At 40.7% G+C, this 16,828-nt stretch overlaps 2 protein-coding genes across 2 annotated transcripts; one reads left to right on the forward strand and one right to left on the reverse strand.

The window, feature by feature from the left end:
- Positions 1-8,364: 8,364 nt before the first annotated feature.
- On the reverse strand, positions 8,365-10,938 carry LOC145482809 (uncharacterized). Its single transcript, XM_081461451.1, has one exon. The coding sequence runs from the start codon at positions 10,646-10,648 to the stop codon at positions 9,062-9,064; it is 1,587 nt and encodes a 528-aa protein (XP_081317577.1). The 5' UTR covers positions 10,649-10,938; the 3' UTR covers positions 8,365-9,061.
- Positions 10,939-14,590: 3,652 nt separating this feature from the next.
- LOC145482845 (adenosine receptor A2a-like) lies at positions 14,591-16,828 on the forward strand. Its single transcript, XM_081461482.1, has one exon. The coding sequence runs from the start codon at positions 14,758-14,760 to the stop codon at positions 15,727-15,729; it is 972 nt and encodes a 323-aa protein (XP_081317608.1). The 5' UTR covers positions 14,591-14,757; the 3' UTR covers positions 15,730-16,828.

The following is a 16,828-nucleotide window of genomic DNA, read 5'->3' on the forward strand; positions in this document are numbered from 1 at the left end:
TGACTGAGGTCAGCCAGCTGTTTACGTACTACGTTTGCAGATTTCTGGTCCTTGTAGGGCAACACGATTCTGACTGGGGCTTCTCTTTTATCAGCCACTCGAGTATGTGAATCCTCGGACACTTTTGATTCAATAAATCTGCGAATGATTGACTGCACAAGGTCGTCAGGATAGCACAGTCGGGAAAAGATCTCTTTAAGGCGTTCACATTCCTCGTGAAAAAACAAAATACAGTATGAATATTTATAATTTGAATTATAATAATATTACTGTTGTACTTTAGATTATAATTCCAATGCTCTTTTTAAAAACTGATTTAAGTTTCATTAGGTAGTTTGGTGCTTTGGGCCCAAAACAGCAGCCTGAAAACGGTCCTTGTAAGTTGACAAGCCCTTGAATAGCCAGGAAGTTTCAAGAAATGGGCCCTGAAGAGGCAAAGGCCGACTTCAGACACAACTTAAAGCGAGTTTCAATTAGTCCAGCAAATTTATTTCACTTTCCGTAGGAGGAAGGTAAATTCCTAAAGATAAACATGAAACGAATTACTACAAATAACTAACTGAAGACGGCAGAAAACTAAGAGGAAAATACAAACAGACGATAAACTAAACGGCTCCCAAAATGCTGGCAACGGGGTTCAGGGAACCAAGAGGATACAAGTGTACCGGATGATAAACTAGCACTAAATTAACATGAAAGGATAACACAAATATATACGCAACGAAATTTACATACGACGCGAGAAAAAAAAGCATGTAGAGTGTGAAAAAATGCATTAACATACGGAACAAAAAAGGACACAAAGAAAACACGAAATAGCCGTAACAGGCCCCTTCACAGAAAGTTTCAGTTTTCCACAATATTGTTGTGTCTATTGATGAAGTAAATCCCTCTCCATATTTTTAATAGCCTGGCCAAACCATACCTGGAGGCATTAGATGATATGATCGATGAGGAGGAGGGGGAGTTAGAAGAAGACAAAGAAGAAGAAGAAGGACAAGAGGATCAAGAAGAACAAGCGGAAGGGCAAGAAGAACAAGACAATGATGATGAACACGTCTACAGAAAGTTAATAGAGGATGAGTTTAGTGACAGTGATAAAATCAGTATTTATTTCGAGGATTTTTTAAATTTTCATCAGGATTTCTTTAACAGATGTATTAATAAGTAATAATTAAGTAAATAGAGAATGAGTCTGAAATTGTTTTGATTGTTCTACATTTACAACAGCTTATTCAAATTAGCCCAAGCTCAAAGGCTGAAGAAAATGTGTCATTACTTTTTTTTTTTACTAAATGAACCACAAATCACTGTGTTGCCTGTGACTAGTTTGTTGGATCTAGATTTAAGGGACAAAAGAGTGACAGAACTTTTCATCTTTGTAATAAGAACCCAGTCACAGTCGTGCCTGACTAACTGTGTCCACCTTCCTTGGTTTAAATAAGCTAATCAAAATGCATGAATGGTGAAAATATCAAGCATCATGTAACCTGTTGATCAGTCGACAACTCCACCTCTCACATTTCTTTTCATAATTTGAATTTGCCAGATTTGAATGGAAGCCATAGGAAAGTTGTTGAAAACATGTGAAAAAATGATGAAAAAAAATTAGTTTGGTGGCCTTTGTTAGAAGTGTACCACTCTAAATGCAATGATAAGTATTATATTACTATGTCCAAAAGGCATTTATCTGTCAAAAATAGAATTTCTCAAACTAATTCTAACTTTGGTTATTTTGCCTTTGTAACAATACAAATCTCAAGATTATAGTGGTTTTACAACACAGGCTAAAAACATGCCCTAAAATACAATTTTCGAAAATGTTTGGATAAAGCAACGGTTTGTATCATACGTGAGCACTGCAGATAATTCAAGCGAATTAATTCAAGGTCACAAGTCAGATTGTTTTGGTTCGCCCGTGTGTAGAAAGATCTACAAGATTCCAGTTGATAGTGATAATGGTAATTATACCTGCTCATGAAAACACCAGCTGTATAAATTCCAGTCTAGCCATAAATAAATAAAAAAAGATTTGTAATCTTCTCTGTCATAACTGAATTATGTTATTGAACTAGTATGAGGTCCGTGTTGGTAAAACATTGGTCGAGTTCTTCGCCTTGCAATGTTATGGCGAGATCCATAGACTTATTAAAAAAAAGAAATACCCGTATCAGTATCCGACGTAAGTTTCATTCCATGTTCAATGCTAAATTCCTGAGGGGTGTGCCTACAAACGAGGACTAACAACAGAGCTATAAATCAATGAACATAATAAATCCCTCTAAGATTCTCTAACCGAAACAAGTGATAGGTTGAGGTATCACTGAATTCCTAATTTTCAACCTTCTGCTTTCATTTCATCGTCTCTTCCGGTTAATAACACGCACCCGTTGTAGCTAGTTCCAGCCGATCCCAGGAATGCAAATCTCATTAGCAGTCAGTGCTCTGTCTGATAACCATAACGAGTACTTTTAAGGGTATCAAGTCTTATATCCGAGATTCGGTGATATTTCTTTCTAAAAACAAAAACTGAAATAGTGTTCAACATAACCCTGCTCAGCACGTTTGCGAAAACCTATTGGTTCCTTTCAGAGGTTTCTTTGAGAGCACTCGGCTAACCTCCAGGTACGATTTCCGTACAGCGCCATACATTAATTATGTATGCAACTATCTCAAACTATCACATTATACTCAAACAGCAATCGTGAAAAGAACGAGTCAGTCAAAAAAATTGCATGCATAATTAATGTAAGGGGTGGTGCGAAAATTTTGCGAACCTCCCTGTCAAAATAAGAGAGCCCCTCTGCCAGTTTTGTCCACATAGTATAACTTCCACTGACAGAATCGCTATGATTACGATGACGACCACAAAGCGCTTTCTGGTGTATTGAATAGGCCACAAAGCGCTTTGTGGTGTTTTGAATAGGCCACAAAGCGCTTTGCGGTGTTTTGAATAGGCCACAAAGCGCTTTGTGGTGTGAAAATTGGAAAAACCAAATTATCTCAGAAAATAGCTGTGAGATACTTGCGAGTCAACGAGCCATCCAGTTTTCAATGTTAAATCCCAAAATAAAACACCACATAGCGCTCTGTGGTGTTTTGAATAGGCCACAAAGCGCTCTGTGGTGTTTTGAGTAGGCCACAAAGCGCTCTGTGGTGTTTTCAATAGGCCACAAAGTGCTCTATGGTTTTTCGACTACTACTGCTGTTTCGTAAAGCAAAGCGAACTAGGAACAGTTAGAAAGCACTCCGGCCATAAAAATCTACTCGACAAGAAAATTTCTGTAATAAATGTTCGATGCTACAGGAGACGTCTTACCCAAAAAGGTTCAGTCAGCCTCAACAAACTTATACTGAGAAGAGGGCTTTCGCGAACCGGATTTCGTGTGAGTGACAAGATTGAGAATAGAGAAATATTGCGCAGATTGAGTGGTAGTTTTACAGCACCGAAACTAAAATTGGTTACACTGCTTCTCAGAATTTTGTTTTGCCTCTGTAATATCATTAAACGATCTGAATAATTTGAGGATAACCAAAGCGCGGAGTTTAATATTGGCTGGCCGGGAACACGCAGTTCGCAAATCGGAGAGCAACCACTGTTTAAATCTTCGATCGAACTTTCATGTTGAATTTGAAACTGAAAACACACTAAGTGGTCAATTTCCGATAGAAATCTTGTGAGGTAAATGCCATTCTTGTAAATAGTCGCTGCATATTTACGTTCAGAGTCACTCTGGTTCAGAGTAAAGACATACATAGTCAAATACTGCTTCCGTACGCTACCCCTCCAAAAATCAATTTTGCTCGAAGACCGAACTGCAACGGAGTTTAGTTACCAGTCTTATGCTGCGTGTTATTAGATAGAACGCATGATATGATTGGCTCCGTATATTACATTACGTCAGAGGACATGTCTGCTATGTAGGACATAACTGCAACGGTACACATGGTTTACCCGTGGTTTTTTAACCGCGCGGCCATGGGCCGAGCGCGGTTCATGGTTTACCCGTGGTTTTTTTTTTTTCGACTTCGGTGCGAGCAGACCCAAGCTTCCACTCGGCCAAATTTTGAGTCACGCAACCTGTGATGTTTACTCGCCAAAAGCTGTTGAAACAATAAATCTCATCTTTCGCGGGAATAAATTAAAAACCCAGCGCTCGTCAAAAATTATATTTTTTCACCAGAAATTTAGCGCGGAACATATACATATTTATATTTGTTTGAATCGTCGATGAAATGACCTTTTCCGGATATTTTTTCCTTCGGGGTCAACGGAAACCTCAGATTACAAAATCACGCCGAACCCACATGTTGCAAAAAAATCTCTTCAAAACCCTGACTTCGAAGCGATATAACACTTCAGCGTTAATAGCTACCACACATCGGCAGGCGGTAAATCTATTCCTTAACAATCCAGCTTTATCGTGTTAAAATTTCAGCGAAATCGAACAAAATCAGAATTAATTAGAATTTTTTTGTGACCTCACTTCCCAGACTTGTCCTAACAAAGGAAGCAACGGTCGCCCATAGCAACCGAAAAACACGAACATGACAAAGCCGACGTTTCGGCCAAAAAACTCCACAATTATCGCCTGAGAGTTTAAACTTGAATGGGAACATCTTTTTCGAACCTTTTTCAACTGATTTAGACGAAAGACTGGCCTCGGCGGGCTACAAAAACGACAAAGAGAAAAAACAGAACAAGACAGGAGAACAAGCCGATAATATTTCATCGGACGGCTTTCGGCACGAAAACGAAAATACAGCTTACTTCTGGATAAATTCAGCCTTAGAAGCCAGCAACCGGTCCCAAATTACTTTCTGTATCCTTACAAATGTCCTGATTTCCATCTCCGAAAGATTTTGCCCCAATTTTGAGCAAATAAACATTTCGCCGGCGGCGACCGCCATTACGGTGGCTTCCATACTAAATTAGCTAACTTAACAAAATTCTCCCGAGAGGGGGGGGGATACGACAAATTTGGTGAGAATCAAAAGTAACGCCAATTTTCTGTCACGTTTTCAATCTGTGGTCACTGGAGTGACCAAAATCGATACATCGGTCGGGATAGGGTTTTTTTATGACTTGTGTGACTACTTTGCTAGCCCTTTACTCGTGGAAAACACCAATTAAATTTAATCATGACTTTTAAGAAAGAAAGCTGTTGTTAATAGTGTTATTATTGTGTCGTTGATATCGTTCATGCCCATACATATCCCGAAGAAAGTTCTAGATTAAGACCATTAAGTCATCGGAGATTTGTCAACGGCTACCACTGATGGTGCAATAATACAGTTTGTGTTGATCAAGTGATGTGATGTCTACAGTAAGAAAAGAATCATCAATGACTGCTTTGGAATGTGCACTGCGTTCCGACGGTAGTGCTAAGCGAACAGTTAAATTTTAAAAGCGCGGTTATAAGATCTAACAGATCTTCTTGTTTTTTTTTCGACTTCGGTGCGAGCAGACCCAAGCTTCCACTCGGCCAAATTTTGAGTCACGCAACCTGTGATGTTTACTCGCCAAAAGCTGTTGAAACAATAAATCTCATCTTTCGCGGGAATAAATTAAAAACCCAGCGCTCGTCAAAAATTATATTTTTTCACCAGAAATTTAGTTCGGAACATATACATATTTATATTTGTTTGAATCGTCGATGAAATGACCTTTTCCGGATATTTTTTCCTTCGGGGTCAACCGAAACCTCAGATTACAAAATCACGCCGAACCCACATGTTGCAAAAAAATCTCTTCAAAACCCTGACTTCGAAGCGATATAACACTTCAGCGTTAATAGCTACCACACATCGGCAGGCGGTAAATCTATTCGTTAACAATCCAACTTTATCGTGTTAAAATTTCAGCGAAATCGAACAAAACCAGAATTAATTAGAATTTTTTTGTGACCTCACTTCCCAGACTTGTCCTAACAAAGGAAGCAACGGTCGCCCATAGCAACCGAAAAACACGAACATAACAAAGCCGACGTTTCGGCCAAAAAACTCCACAATTATCGCCTGAGAGTTTAAACTTGAATGGGAACATCTTTTTCGAACCTTTTTCAATTGATTTAGACGAAAGACTGGCCTCGGCGGGCTACAAAAACGACAAAGAGAAAAAACAGAACAAGACAGCAGAACAAGCCGATAATATTTCATCGCGTGGCTTTCGACACGAAAACGAAAATACAGCTTACTTCTGGATAAATTCAGCCTTAGAAGCCAGCAACCGGTCCCAAATTACTTTCTGTATCCTTACAAATGTCCTGATTTCCATCTCCGAAAGATTTTGCCCCAATTTTGAGCAAATAAACATTTCGCCGGCGGCGACCGCCATTACGGTGGCTTGCATACTAAATTAGCTAACTTAACAAAATTCTCCCGAGAGGGGGGGGATACGACAAATTTGGTGAGAATCAAAAGTAACGCCAATTTTCTGTCACGTTTTCAATCTGTGGTCACTGGAGTGACCAAAATCGATACATCGGTCGGGATAGGGTTTTTTTATGACTTGTGTGACTACTTTGCTAGCCCTTTACTCGTGGAAAACACCAATTAAATTTAATCATGACTTTTAAGAAAGAAAGCTGTTGTTAATAGTGTTATTATTGTGTCGTTGATATCGTTCATGCCCATACATATCCCGAAGAAAGTTCTAGATTAAGACCATTAAGTCATCGGAGATTTGTCAAAGGCTACCACTGATGGTGCAATAATACAGTTTGTGTTGATCAAGTGATGTGATGTCTACAGTAAGAAAAGAATCATCAATGACTGCTTTGGAATGTGCACTGCGTTCCGACGGTAGTGCTAAGCGAACAGTTAAATTTTAAAAGCGCGGTTATAAGATCTAACAGATCTTCTTGTTTTTTTTTTCGACTTCTGTGCAAGCAGACCCAAGCTTCCACTCGGCCAAATTTTGAGTCACGCAACCTGTGATGTTTACTCGCCAAAAGCTGTTGAAACATTAATAAATCTCATCTTTCGCGGGAAAAAATTAAAAACCCAGCGCTCGTCAAAAATTATATTTTTTCACCAGAAATTTAGCTCGGAACATATACATATCTATATTCGTTTGAATCGTCCATGAAATGACCTTTTCCGGATATTTTTTCCTTCGGGGTCAACCGACACCTCTGATTACAAAATCACGCCGAACCCACATGTTGCAAAAAAATATCTTCAAAACCCTGACTTCGAAGCGATATAACACTTCAACGTTAATAGCTACCACACATCGGCAGACGGTAAATCTATTCCTTAACAATCCAGCTTTATCATGTTAAAATTTCAGCGAAATCGAACAAAACCAGAATTAATTAGAATTTTTTTGTGACCTCACTTCCCAGACTTGACCTAACAAAGGAAGCCACGGTCGCCCATAGCAACCGAAAAACACGAACAAAACAAAGCCGATGTTTCGGTCAAAAAACTCCAGAATTATCGCCTGAGAGCTTAAACTTGAATGGGAACATCTTTTTCGAACCTTTTTCAACTGATTTAGACGAAAGACTGACCTCGGCGGGCTACAAAAAAGACCAAGAGAAAAACAGAACAAGACAGGAGAACAAGCCGATAATATTTCATCGCATGGCTTTCGGCATGAAAACGAAAATACAGCTTACTTCTGGATAAATTCAGCCCTAGAAGCCAGCAACCGGCCCCAAATTACTTTCTGTATCCTTACAAATGTCTTGATTTCCATCTCCGAAAGATTTTGCCCCAGTTTTGAGCAAATAAACATTTCGTCGACGGTGACCGCCATTACGTTGGTTTGCATACTAAATTAGCTAACTTGACAAAATTCTCCCGTGGGGGGGATATGACGAAAAGAGCTGAAAGATGGCCTATAATTGGCTAATGATGAGATCATCCCACTGTCCAAATTTGGTGAGAATCGAAAGTAACGCCAATTTTCTGTCACGTTTTCAATCTGTGGTCGCTGGAGTGACCAAAATCGATACATCGGTCGGGATAGAGTTTTATTATTAAATTATATGGCTTGTGTGACTACTTTACTAGCCCTTTACTCGTGGAAAACACCAATTAAATTTAATCATGACTTTTAAGAAAGAAAGCTGTTGTTAATAGTGTTATTATCGTGTCATTTATATCGTTCATGCCCATACATATCCCGAAGAAAGTTCTACAAAGATTAAGACCATTAGGTCATCGGAGATTTGTCAATGGCTACCACTGATGGTGCAATAATACAGTTTGTGTTGATCAAGTGATGTGATGTCTACAGTAAGAAAAGAATCATCAATGACTGCTTTGGAATGTGCACTGCGTTCCAACGGTAGTGCTAAGCAAACAGTTAAATTTTAAAAGCGCGGTTATAAGATCTAACAGATCTTCTTGTAATACAAAGAACTGACATGCAACACTTAACAATGGTGTAATAATAACCAGTTACAACACTGTACAATATGTGACTGATTCACGCTTCAATGCATGATACAATGATGTAATAATAACCAGTTACAAAACTGTACAATGTGTGACTGATTCACACTTGAATGCATGATGCAATGAAGGCTTGAAAATCGTGCAAACACTATTTCGATTTTCTATTTTTCAAACTCTATATTATCTCTGCATCTAACTATGTAAATACACACGATCTAATGTTCGATTGATACTGTCAGATATATTGCACTCTTTTTTCTTTCCAACATACCCCTAAAAACTCACTTAAAATGTTGCTTGAGTCACTCGACACAGGATAAGAGATTTACACCGGCGAACCCTGATACAAAGAAATGAAATGCTACGCAAAACGATTTTGTAAATATAACCAGTTACAAAACTACAAGTCAGTGGATGGTGGACAAAAATGCAACGTTCTGTGCATAAATAGGAAGTTTCAAAGTAAAGTTCTGTTTTTGTTGCACCTAAAGTCAATTCAAGTTATTGAACGCCCTACACTACGCTTGATAGCACGTTTTGTTGTTCCACTGAATACCTTAAATAAAGTCACGGCGTCTTGACAGCTGAGGCATTCAAGCAATAAAATACATAATTTATAAAACGCTACTAATCACACTGGAATTTTAGTCCTTTACAAAACTATAACCTTGTTTTGAAGTACACCAGAGAAGTCTTCTGTTAGTGCTACAACAATGCATCCGTTCTCGGTGACTGCAATGCTTTCCACTGAGGTGACACCACTTGCGTCGAGGTCGATCGTGCGCCAATGATTGCCCGAGACTGAGTAAAGCGAGATCTTAGCTCGACGCTTTAGTGATTCTGCATGAAACGGAAGTGAAGCGACAACCACACTCGAATCACCGTGGTGAAATGACACAGCAACCGCATTAGGAACAACTTCGAACACGCTAAGACGCTCTCCCTTCCCATTGAACGAGCTTATCGACTTTCGGTCTCCACTGAAGGAACTATCCAGGACATAAATGCGACCATCTCTAGCAACAGCGATATCTACAGCATCACTCAAGTATCTCTCGCCAAAGCTGCGAACAAAATGTCCATCGTCCTTGGATCGTTCGTAGACCTCCACCACGGCGTTGCACTTTGCCCCGATTTCTCCTTCCAATACCAACACGTACCCGGTTCCCCTGTCCACTGCAAGCGCACGCCCTTTAGACGTCTTTTTCAGCGGGAAGTTCCATATCCAGTTGCCGTGCTTGTCAAACACATGAACTTCGTACATATCATTCTCTACGACAAGCAAATACACGTTGTCAGCCCCGTCAGTATCAAGATCTAAGGTTTCGTGTTCCACGTCATCACTTCGACAGCGGAAAGATTTCAGGAAATGTCCTCTTCTGTCAAACACCTTTATCTTACGATCTCCACTGTCCGCTACGATGAAGTCTCCTAGTGTATTTGTTGCAATACTCTGCGGAAACTTTAGTTTTCCGTCACCCTTTTGGCCAAATGACCACAGGACAGAAACATCCTTCATCTCTCTCGTACTCAGAACTTCCGCCACCTTCAGATCGCGCAGAGGATCGATCACTTCGTTTCCAGTGTGAACAGCAGGCAAGCTGTAGAGTTGGCTGGCTTCGTCATATACCTCCATTTGCATTATATCATATACCAAACGGTTGACTTCACAAACAGAGGAAATAATTTCTTCACGTCGACTGCTCAGTCTAAATCCCGGCCGCCAAACTCTAATCCCCCGTGAAAAATGATCTCGAAACGTCCTCTGGATCGTACAATCGTCATTTAGCTGTTTAAGGATTGTTATGCACGACGTGAATGCGTTTGCGGGTTTGTCTAACGTCATTAGAAGTGTTGTTCGAATGCGGTATTTTGCAGCCAAGATGCGATCCGAAATGTCCAGAACTTCGTTACTGAAGGCCTCTGTTGCTTTTAGCTTTGCGGCTTCGAGCTGCCTTATTGTTGATTCAGGCAATACCCTGTCAGTTGAGTAATTCTCATCCTCCTTTCTTATCCCGCGGTTCGTGATATTTGCGAATTCTTCCGCAAAGATATTGATACATGCTAGGAGATCTTTTCTTGCCATTGAATCTATCTTCGATCTAATATCTTTGATGTCATCCACTATGAGGTTGCGGAGATCACGATCCACCACATCTCCTTTACTCAGCATCTCTGTTACCTTATTTCGGATTTCACCAAGGAAAAACAGGCCACACTTGAAGATGAACTCCGCCATCGATATCACGTACACCACTTTCGGCTTAAGAACCTTCTACTCGGCAACCTGAGGTGATTTATTGAGTAGCTGGAGGAAGAAGGAAAAATATATAGATGCAAAATAGCTAAGGCACGCCCAAATTGTTAGACAAGCGGCTATGGACGAGTGCCTCACAAAGCACTTTTTAAATGCCTTCAAGGCAATAGCTGTTTTGAACATCAAACAATTGCTGATAGTATTTATGGTATGAAACACTTACAATGGTGTTCTTACTAACACGTTTATATACAGTCTCAGCGAAAAACAGGTATGGCATAAAGTTCAGTTCACTCGTAAATCACTGTTGAATTATGTAGTATTCAGTGATATATGGCTTACACTGGCTTATATAAAGTACCGCGTCAATTATTTTACTTTCAGGCAGTGTATAGACATTCTTTAGTGTGTATAAACAAAAGCATTCTTTCCTTTGTAGCAAACACACTTTGAGCAGATGAGCAATATCACTAGAAGCGGATCAATTGCTGGTTTTCAGTGTCATGCAATTCAAAATAGATCAAAATAAAAATCAAAACCGGTCAACAGATAAAGTCCAGAATCTGGGAAATGAAAGAAAGTAAATATGCAAAGACTCTCGCCAAGACTGTGGTCACAGCAATTTTTCTTATGCGAGATATGCGGAGAAATTTTTTACCCAAATTTATAGAGATTTGTATGGAGACGCCATGCTGGTGCCCATCCGTATGGGCACCAACATGGCGGCCGGAAACCAACAGAAACATCTGTCACTGAGTTTTGCTACAAAAACGTGAATTTATCTCTCGAGAAACTCTAAAACATTAAACATTACTTTTCCCCGAAATAAGACACGTTTTTAACCATCATGACAGCTCTCTTGGCCGTCACGTAAATGCCGCGTCACGCAAAGCTTAGAAATTCAAGCGTAGTGTATCACAAAACCAAAAACCTATTCAGAGCGAAAATTTGTATGAATATTAGTTTTCAGCTGCTCTTATACATTATTTAAGTAAAATCTCAGGAAGATCAATAGTTTTGTAGTTCGAATTTTAGTGACGTCATGTGAAAACCAGCTATAATATGACGGATTTTCGCTAGAATTGATTGCCCTGTTTAGTACGTTGGTTCGTACTACAGAGGCTACAATATTGGTAGGTATACCGTCAAAAGAAAACAACAACAACAACAAAAACCCTCCATGTTGATTTAGAATAGCTAGGAAAAAAAGTTTTTTTCTCCTTCCCCATAAGATTGCATTGCCTCAGCGAGCCTGCAATTTAGTGAACACTTGTCAGCAGCTAATCATTTGTCCTGTTATCGTTCATAAGTTTTGAGAGCAAGAACAAAAAAGGAAAGAAAGAGCGTACATGATAGGAGTTTGGCCGGAATTTTTGGGTCCGGCTTGCAATGTTTTTGTGAGCTTAGTACTCCAGGAGTTTGACATGAAACACGACCCGACCAACGAAGCTGTAGTAGACTGGGTCGAGTGAGTTAACGCTTCCGGTTTTGAATGGTTTGTTGCAACTTCCGGTTCTATTCGCCCTAAAAGGAAAATGACTATGCAGTGATTAGCTTATGATGGTATGCCTAGTCGAGGGAAAGAGGGGATCACGAAAATTCCGCTTTGGACGACTGGAAAGGAATACGTAGCGGTTGACTGGTCGAGACAGGAAGGTATAAGCAATGCGGTGCACCTTTTTCCACTCAAAGTTATTCTCCGAAAATTGTCCGAAACTACAAGCCACAACTAGCAGTTTCATTTTGCGTAACGCCACGAATCCCAAGCCACGCCTTTCGTCTTTTTAATTATTTATACTCCATGCAACAATCTACTATTCAGACTACACTAACAAAAGACATGCAGTGTGAATAGTTTCAGTTGAAGATGCATCAGTCAGTCATCTCATCTATATTCCGTCTTACAACATAATCTGTATCCTGGCAAATTACAACTCTTTGGTTCTAACAATTAGAACTTGTGCTACGCCAGATTTGGAAAACCACTAAAAAACACCCTTTTGATGTGTTAACAAAACCCCGAGGAAAGGGTACAAAATCATTGCAATAAAGTAGGACATATTTTACATACAAGCTGTTACAACAAAAGCTTAATAAAAATGGTGGACGAACACGAAGACCGACTATTAACAAAGAATGACCCAATCTCCCGCCAAATGCCTAAATGCCCTAAACATTCCATGACGCCCCGCGAGCCTCTCCATGCTGCCGTCAGAATAATCACTTCTGACTAATTCGTCTCTCGGTCATCAGAAATTACACAATATATCAATTTAGGGTTTGAACGAACGTCCATGTGATGGTGTACTTGACTCCACTGCTCGCACTGCTGGACAGAGGATACGCTGCAAATGTGGGATTTCAAATTTGTCTGAGGGAGTTGAAAAGTTGCGACGGTATTCACTCAAGCAGTGGACTCATAGTTCTTAAATTTTCACTTTTCCCCTAGCTTGAGTCTTGATGCAAGAAATAACTTGTAAAGTAATGAAACAGGTCTACCCTCGTGACTGCCAGGGTTAATTATTCTCACGGTCGATTAAATTCCCTGAACTCATAGAGAATCATCCCCTAGCGCCTGTTGCTCGCATTTAAAACTTGTTTAATCTCCCTTCACCCTAAATTGCCAGTACCCTGTCCCAAGTCTTCTAGTACAAAAAGACAAAACAACGACAACAACAACAATAACATTGTCATGATGTTGGTTCATGGCAAGCCTCTTTAAAATCCAAGTTTGTGTGGCAATACCGTAACCTTCCCAAAGTAACGAACCTCGACACTTTCAGAATTAGCAGCTTTTGGGGTTTTCGGTTTTTAAAGAAGTTTTGAGCGGCTTTCTGGTTTTTAGGAGGCCCAAATGCAAACCTTATGATAAGAATGTGCGTATCTAAGAGAGAGTTACATAGACTCTGGTAAGGCAAATTAATAAATTTAATTAAATCATTTAATAAAAACTTAACTAGTGAGCAGCACTCTGCGAACTGTAGTTGTATAACTTCTTTATTTCTCCTACGCGTTTCGTGTGTCTAACGCACACTTCGTCAGGAGTTTAACAATACAACACGAAGCGCCTGTATATATACCTAACTCAGTCGTACAAGAGTTTTACATTTCGTAAGAGCACACCTACGGATATACAGATAGGAATGACAAACTCCGCGGCAATGCGTCTAGGAAACAGGCGGTAAATTTCGGCAAGGTGTCAGTGACAGAATTTGTGCGTGATATAATTTTGAGGCCCGCAGTTTTAGCTAAAACTGTGGGCCTCAAAATTATATCACGCACAAAATGTCACACCTTGCCGAAATTTAGCGCCTGTTTCCTAGACGCATTACCGCAAATTAACGAGCTTTGTTACTTTCGGAATTAGCAGCCATTGGGGTTTTCGGTTTTTAAAGAAGTTTTGAGCGGCTTTCTGGTTTTTAGCAGGCCCGAATGCAAACCTTATGATAAGAATGTGTGTATCTAAGAGAGAGTTATACAGACTCTGGTAACACATCACGACATCCGTCAAATGTGGAAAACTGCTATGATCAGCGCCCTCTAACCCTAAATCCTGTGATACCGACTATAGAGCATCTATTTTAATTCTCTTACGGCCGTTCGCATTAAATTAATAAAACAACAATTTGTTAGAATCACGCCCGACTGAAAATCGTTGGGCGGCACAGATGGCCAATCATAAAATGATTTCCCAACATCGCGTCTCGATCCCCTTTTTTGTAAACTATTTCACGTAACAAAAACTGTTCTAGCAATCCTTTGGAAAGAGCCTGTTTTTTTCTCAAAATGACCAAAATGCTGCATGTCTTACTCAGCATTCGTCACGATATCTGTGAGGATTGCGTGATTTTATAGAAACAAAGATTGCGTGATTTATAGCAGCATCGAGGTTTAGAGTAACGTGATCTGACACAAGTTGCACGGAATGACCTTTCGAACACGTTGGGCAACGCCAGTTGGTTTGTTTCATGTTGGTGTTTCGCTTTAATATTGGTGTTTCGGTTCCTTGTTGAATCGAAAGGCGTTCATGACTAAAGTCATTTCCGTACAGCATGGTGGGTTGACAATTGTGGATATATTACGGACTGGTCATGTCTCTCTTTGGTGAATATCCATGTGCCAATGTTACTCCACCGACTGTTCTGTCTTACACCACGGCCTCCATCTCCATATTTATATCGGCTGTCGCGACTCTCGGGAATTCTCTTGTTCTACTTGCCATCTTCGTGGATCCGAACAAAAATCTTCGTTCTCCATTCAACTACTTCGTGGCCAATTTGGCTCTTGCAGATGTGCTCGTCGGACTCGTGGTAGCTCCGCTGTCGGCGGTGTTTCATGTATCAGAAGGGCTGAAAACCTCTCTTCACCTGCGCATCGGAAATTACCTGTACTTCTCATACTTCATCGCATGCACCGCGTCTTTGCTGAGCTTGATTATTTTGGCAGTGGATCGTTATGCAGCCATCAAGTTTCCGCTTCTATACGTTACGAGACTGGACGCGGTCAGAGCTGTCACGTTACTGGCTTCTGCGTGGATCATTTCTACTGCTTTATCGCTTATTTACTTCAAGGTTGGGCTTAATATTTACCGCTTCGTCTTCGCCAACACAGCTATCGTGATTACGTTCGTGGTGCTCTTGTTCACCCACGCGAAAATTCTCAGCTCCTTCCGAACTCAAGTTCGCAAATGGGATGACCTTCACGACAGCTCGTCGGAGAACTTCGCCAAAAGACAAGCTTTGCTCTGGGAGAAGAAGATGGCCAAAGCACTGATGATCGTGTTGGGAATATTTCTAGCATGCTTTCTCCCCTCTTGTATTTGTATCTACATCATCAACTTGTGTTCTGCGTGCAACTGTGTGTTCATTCACTGGATACGTGACGTCCAGCTTCTTCTTGTGATGGCCAATTCCGGAGTGAATCCCTTTGTATATCCCTGGCGAATGCAACATTTTCGAGAAGCTTTTAAGACAATCCTCTCCTGTGGTAAGTTCAAGGGTGGACTAAGCAGCCTCAGGGAAACTTCAGTGACTCGTGTAACAACATTAACTACAGATGGTTAGATAACAAACTCACCAAAGAGACGAAATCGAACGGCGAAGCCACGAGACGAGAAAGTGGCGCCTCAAAGTGGCGCCTTTCTGAGCGCCTCTTCACTAGACTCGTTCCCGCCGGATCGCCTTGCTCTTCGTCGCCCGCACGCGTGACTCAAAGGTGAGCTTGCTCGCAGGCTATCTTCTTGGCAGCTAGGGATCTAGAAGTTCTCCTCCCAGGGGTGGTTTACAATTACGTCCATGATTGATCCCTTGGAAATTTTGCATTCTCTCCCTCTCCCCCATTAACAATAAACAAGAGAGCCTTCAGCACACATCTCTGCCTTTGTTGTTGTTGGCGCTGGTGATGTTATTGATAAATATTGACAACTCTTTATTTACCTTGCTGAAAAATTGCGCAACGAACCCTCCTTTCTGTAAATTGCGCGAATAGTTGACGATGCATTGCAAGGCCCCGCCTAGTTGATTGTCGCTCATGGAGAATGAGGGCGAATAGCGCACTAGTTGTTTGAGAGGACACTATAAGGGTAAATGTCAAAAACGATCAGTTTCAGTACTTTTCAGACCGTTTATTTTTTCATCTCCTATGGCTGGGGGAGGAATCACCCCTCCCCCTTTCATTCGCTATTTCTAGAATATTTGTAATATTTGAGAAATGATAGTGAAACAGGATCATATATATGGGTTATTGGCCAAGTGTGAGGTCAAGATGGCTGGATATTGGCCAAGTTTGCGAGTTTATGGACCGAGACGGAGTGATCGCTCTGGCCTGGGACAAGCTTAAGACTAGGCGAAAGAAGAAGCGGACAGCTAGATCAAGCCCGACTTACTCGTTGGATGGGTAGGTGGGTTGCTAACTGTGATAATAGGTTTTTGGCCTGGGAAAGCACTTCTGTAAAAAACCTGGGGAAACGCTCTTGCTGCAGGGATCAGTACCGGATCTGTTTCAGGGAATTATCTTCAGAGACGTCAACAGCACTCAGAACTTAGGTTCAAAGATATCCTTTTAATCCAAGAACACAACCAGAATGCAACCAGAACATAACCGGAATGCAACCAGAAGGTAACCGGAATGTAGCCGGAATGTAACCAAAGAATATTTTACAAG

This window comes from Orbicella franksi, chromosome 3, assembly GCF_964199315.1.
Source record: "Orbicella franksi chromosome 3, jaOrbFran1.1, whole genome shotgun sequence".
In the NCBI taxonomy this organism is placed as follows: Eukaryota; Metazoa; Cnidaria; class Anthozoa; order Scleractinia; family Merulinidae; genus Orbicella; species Orbicella franksi.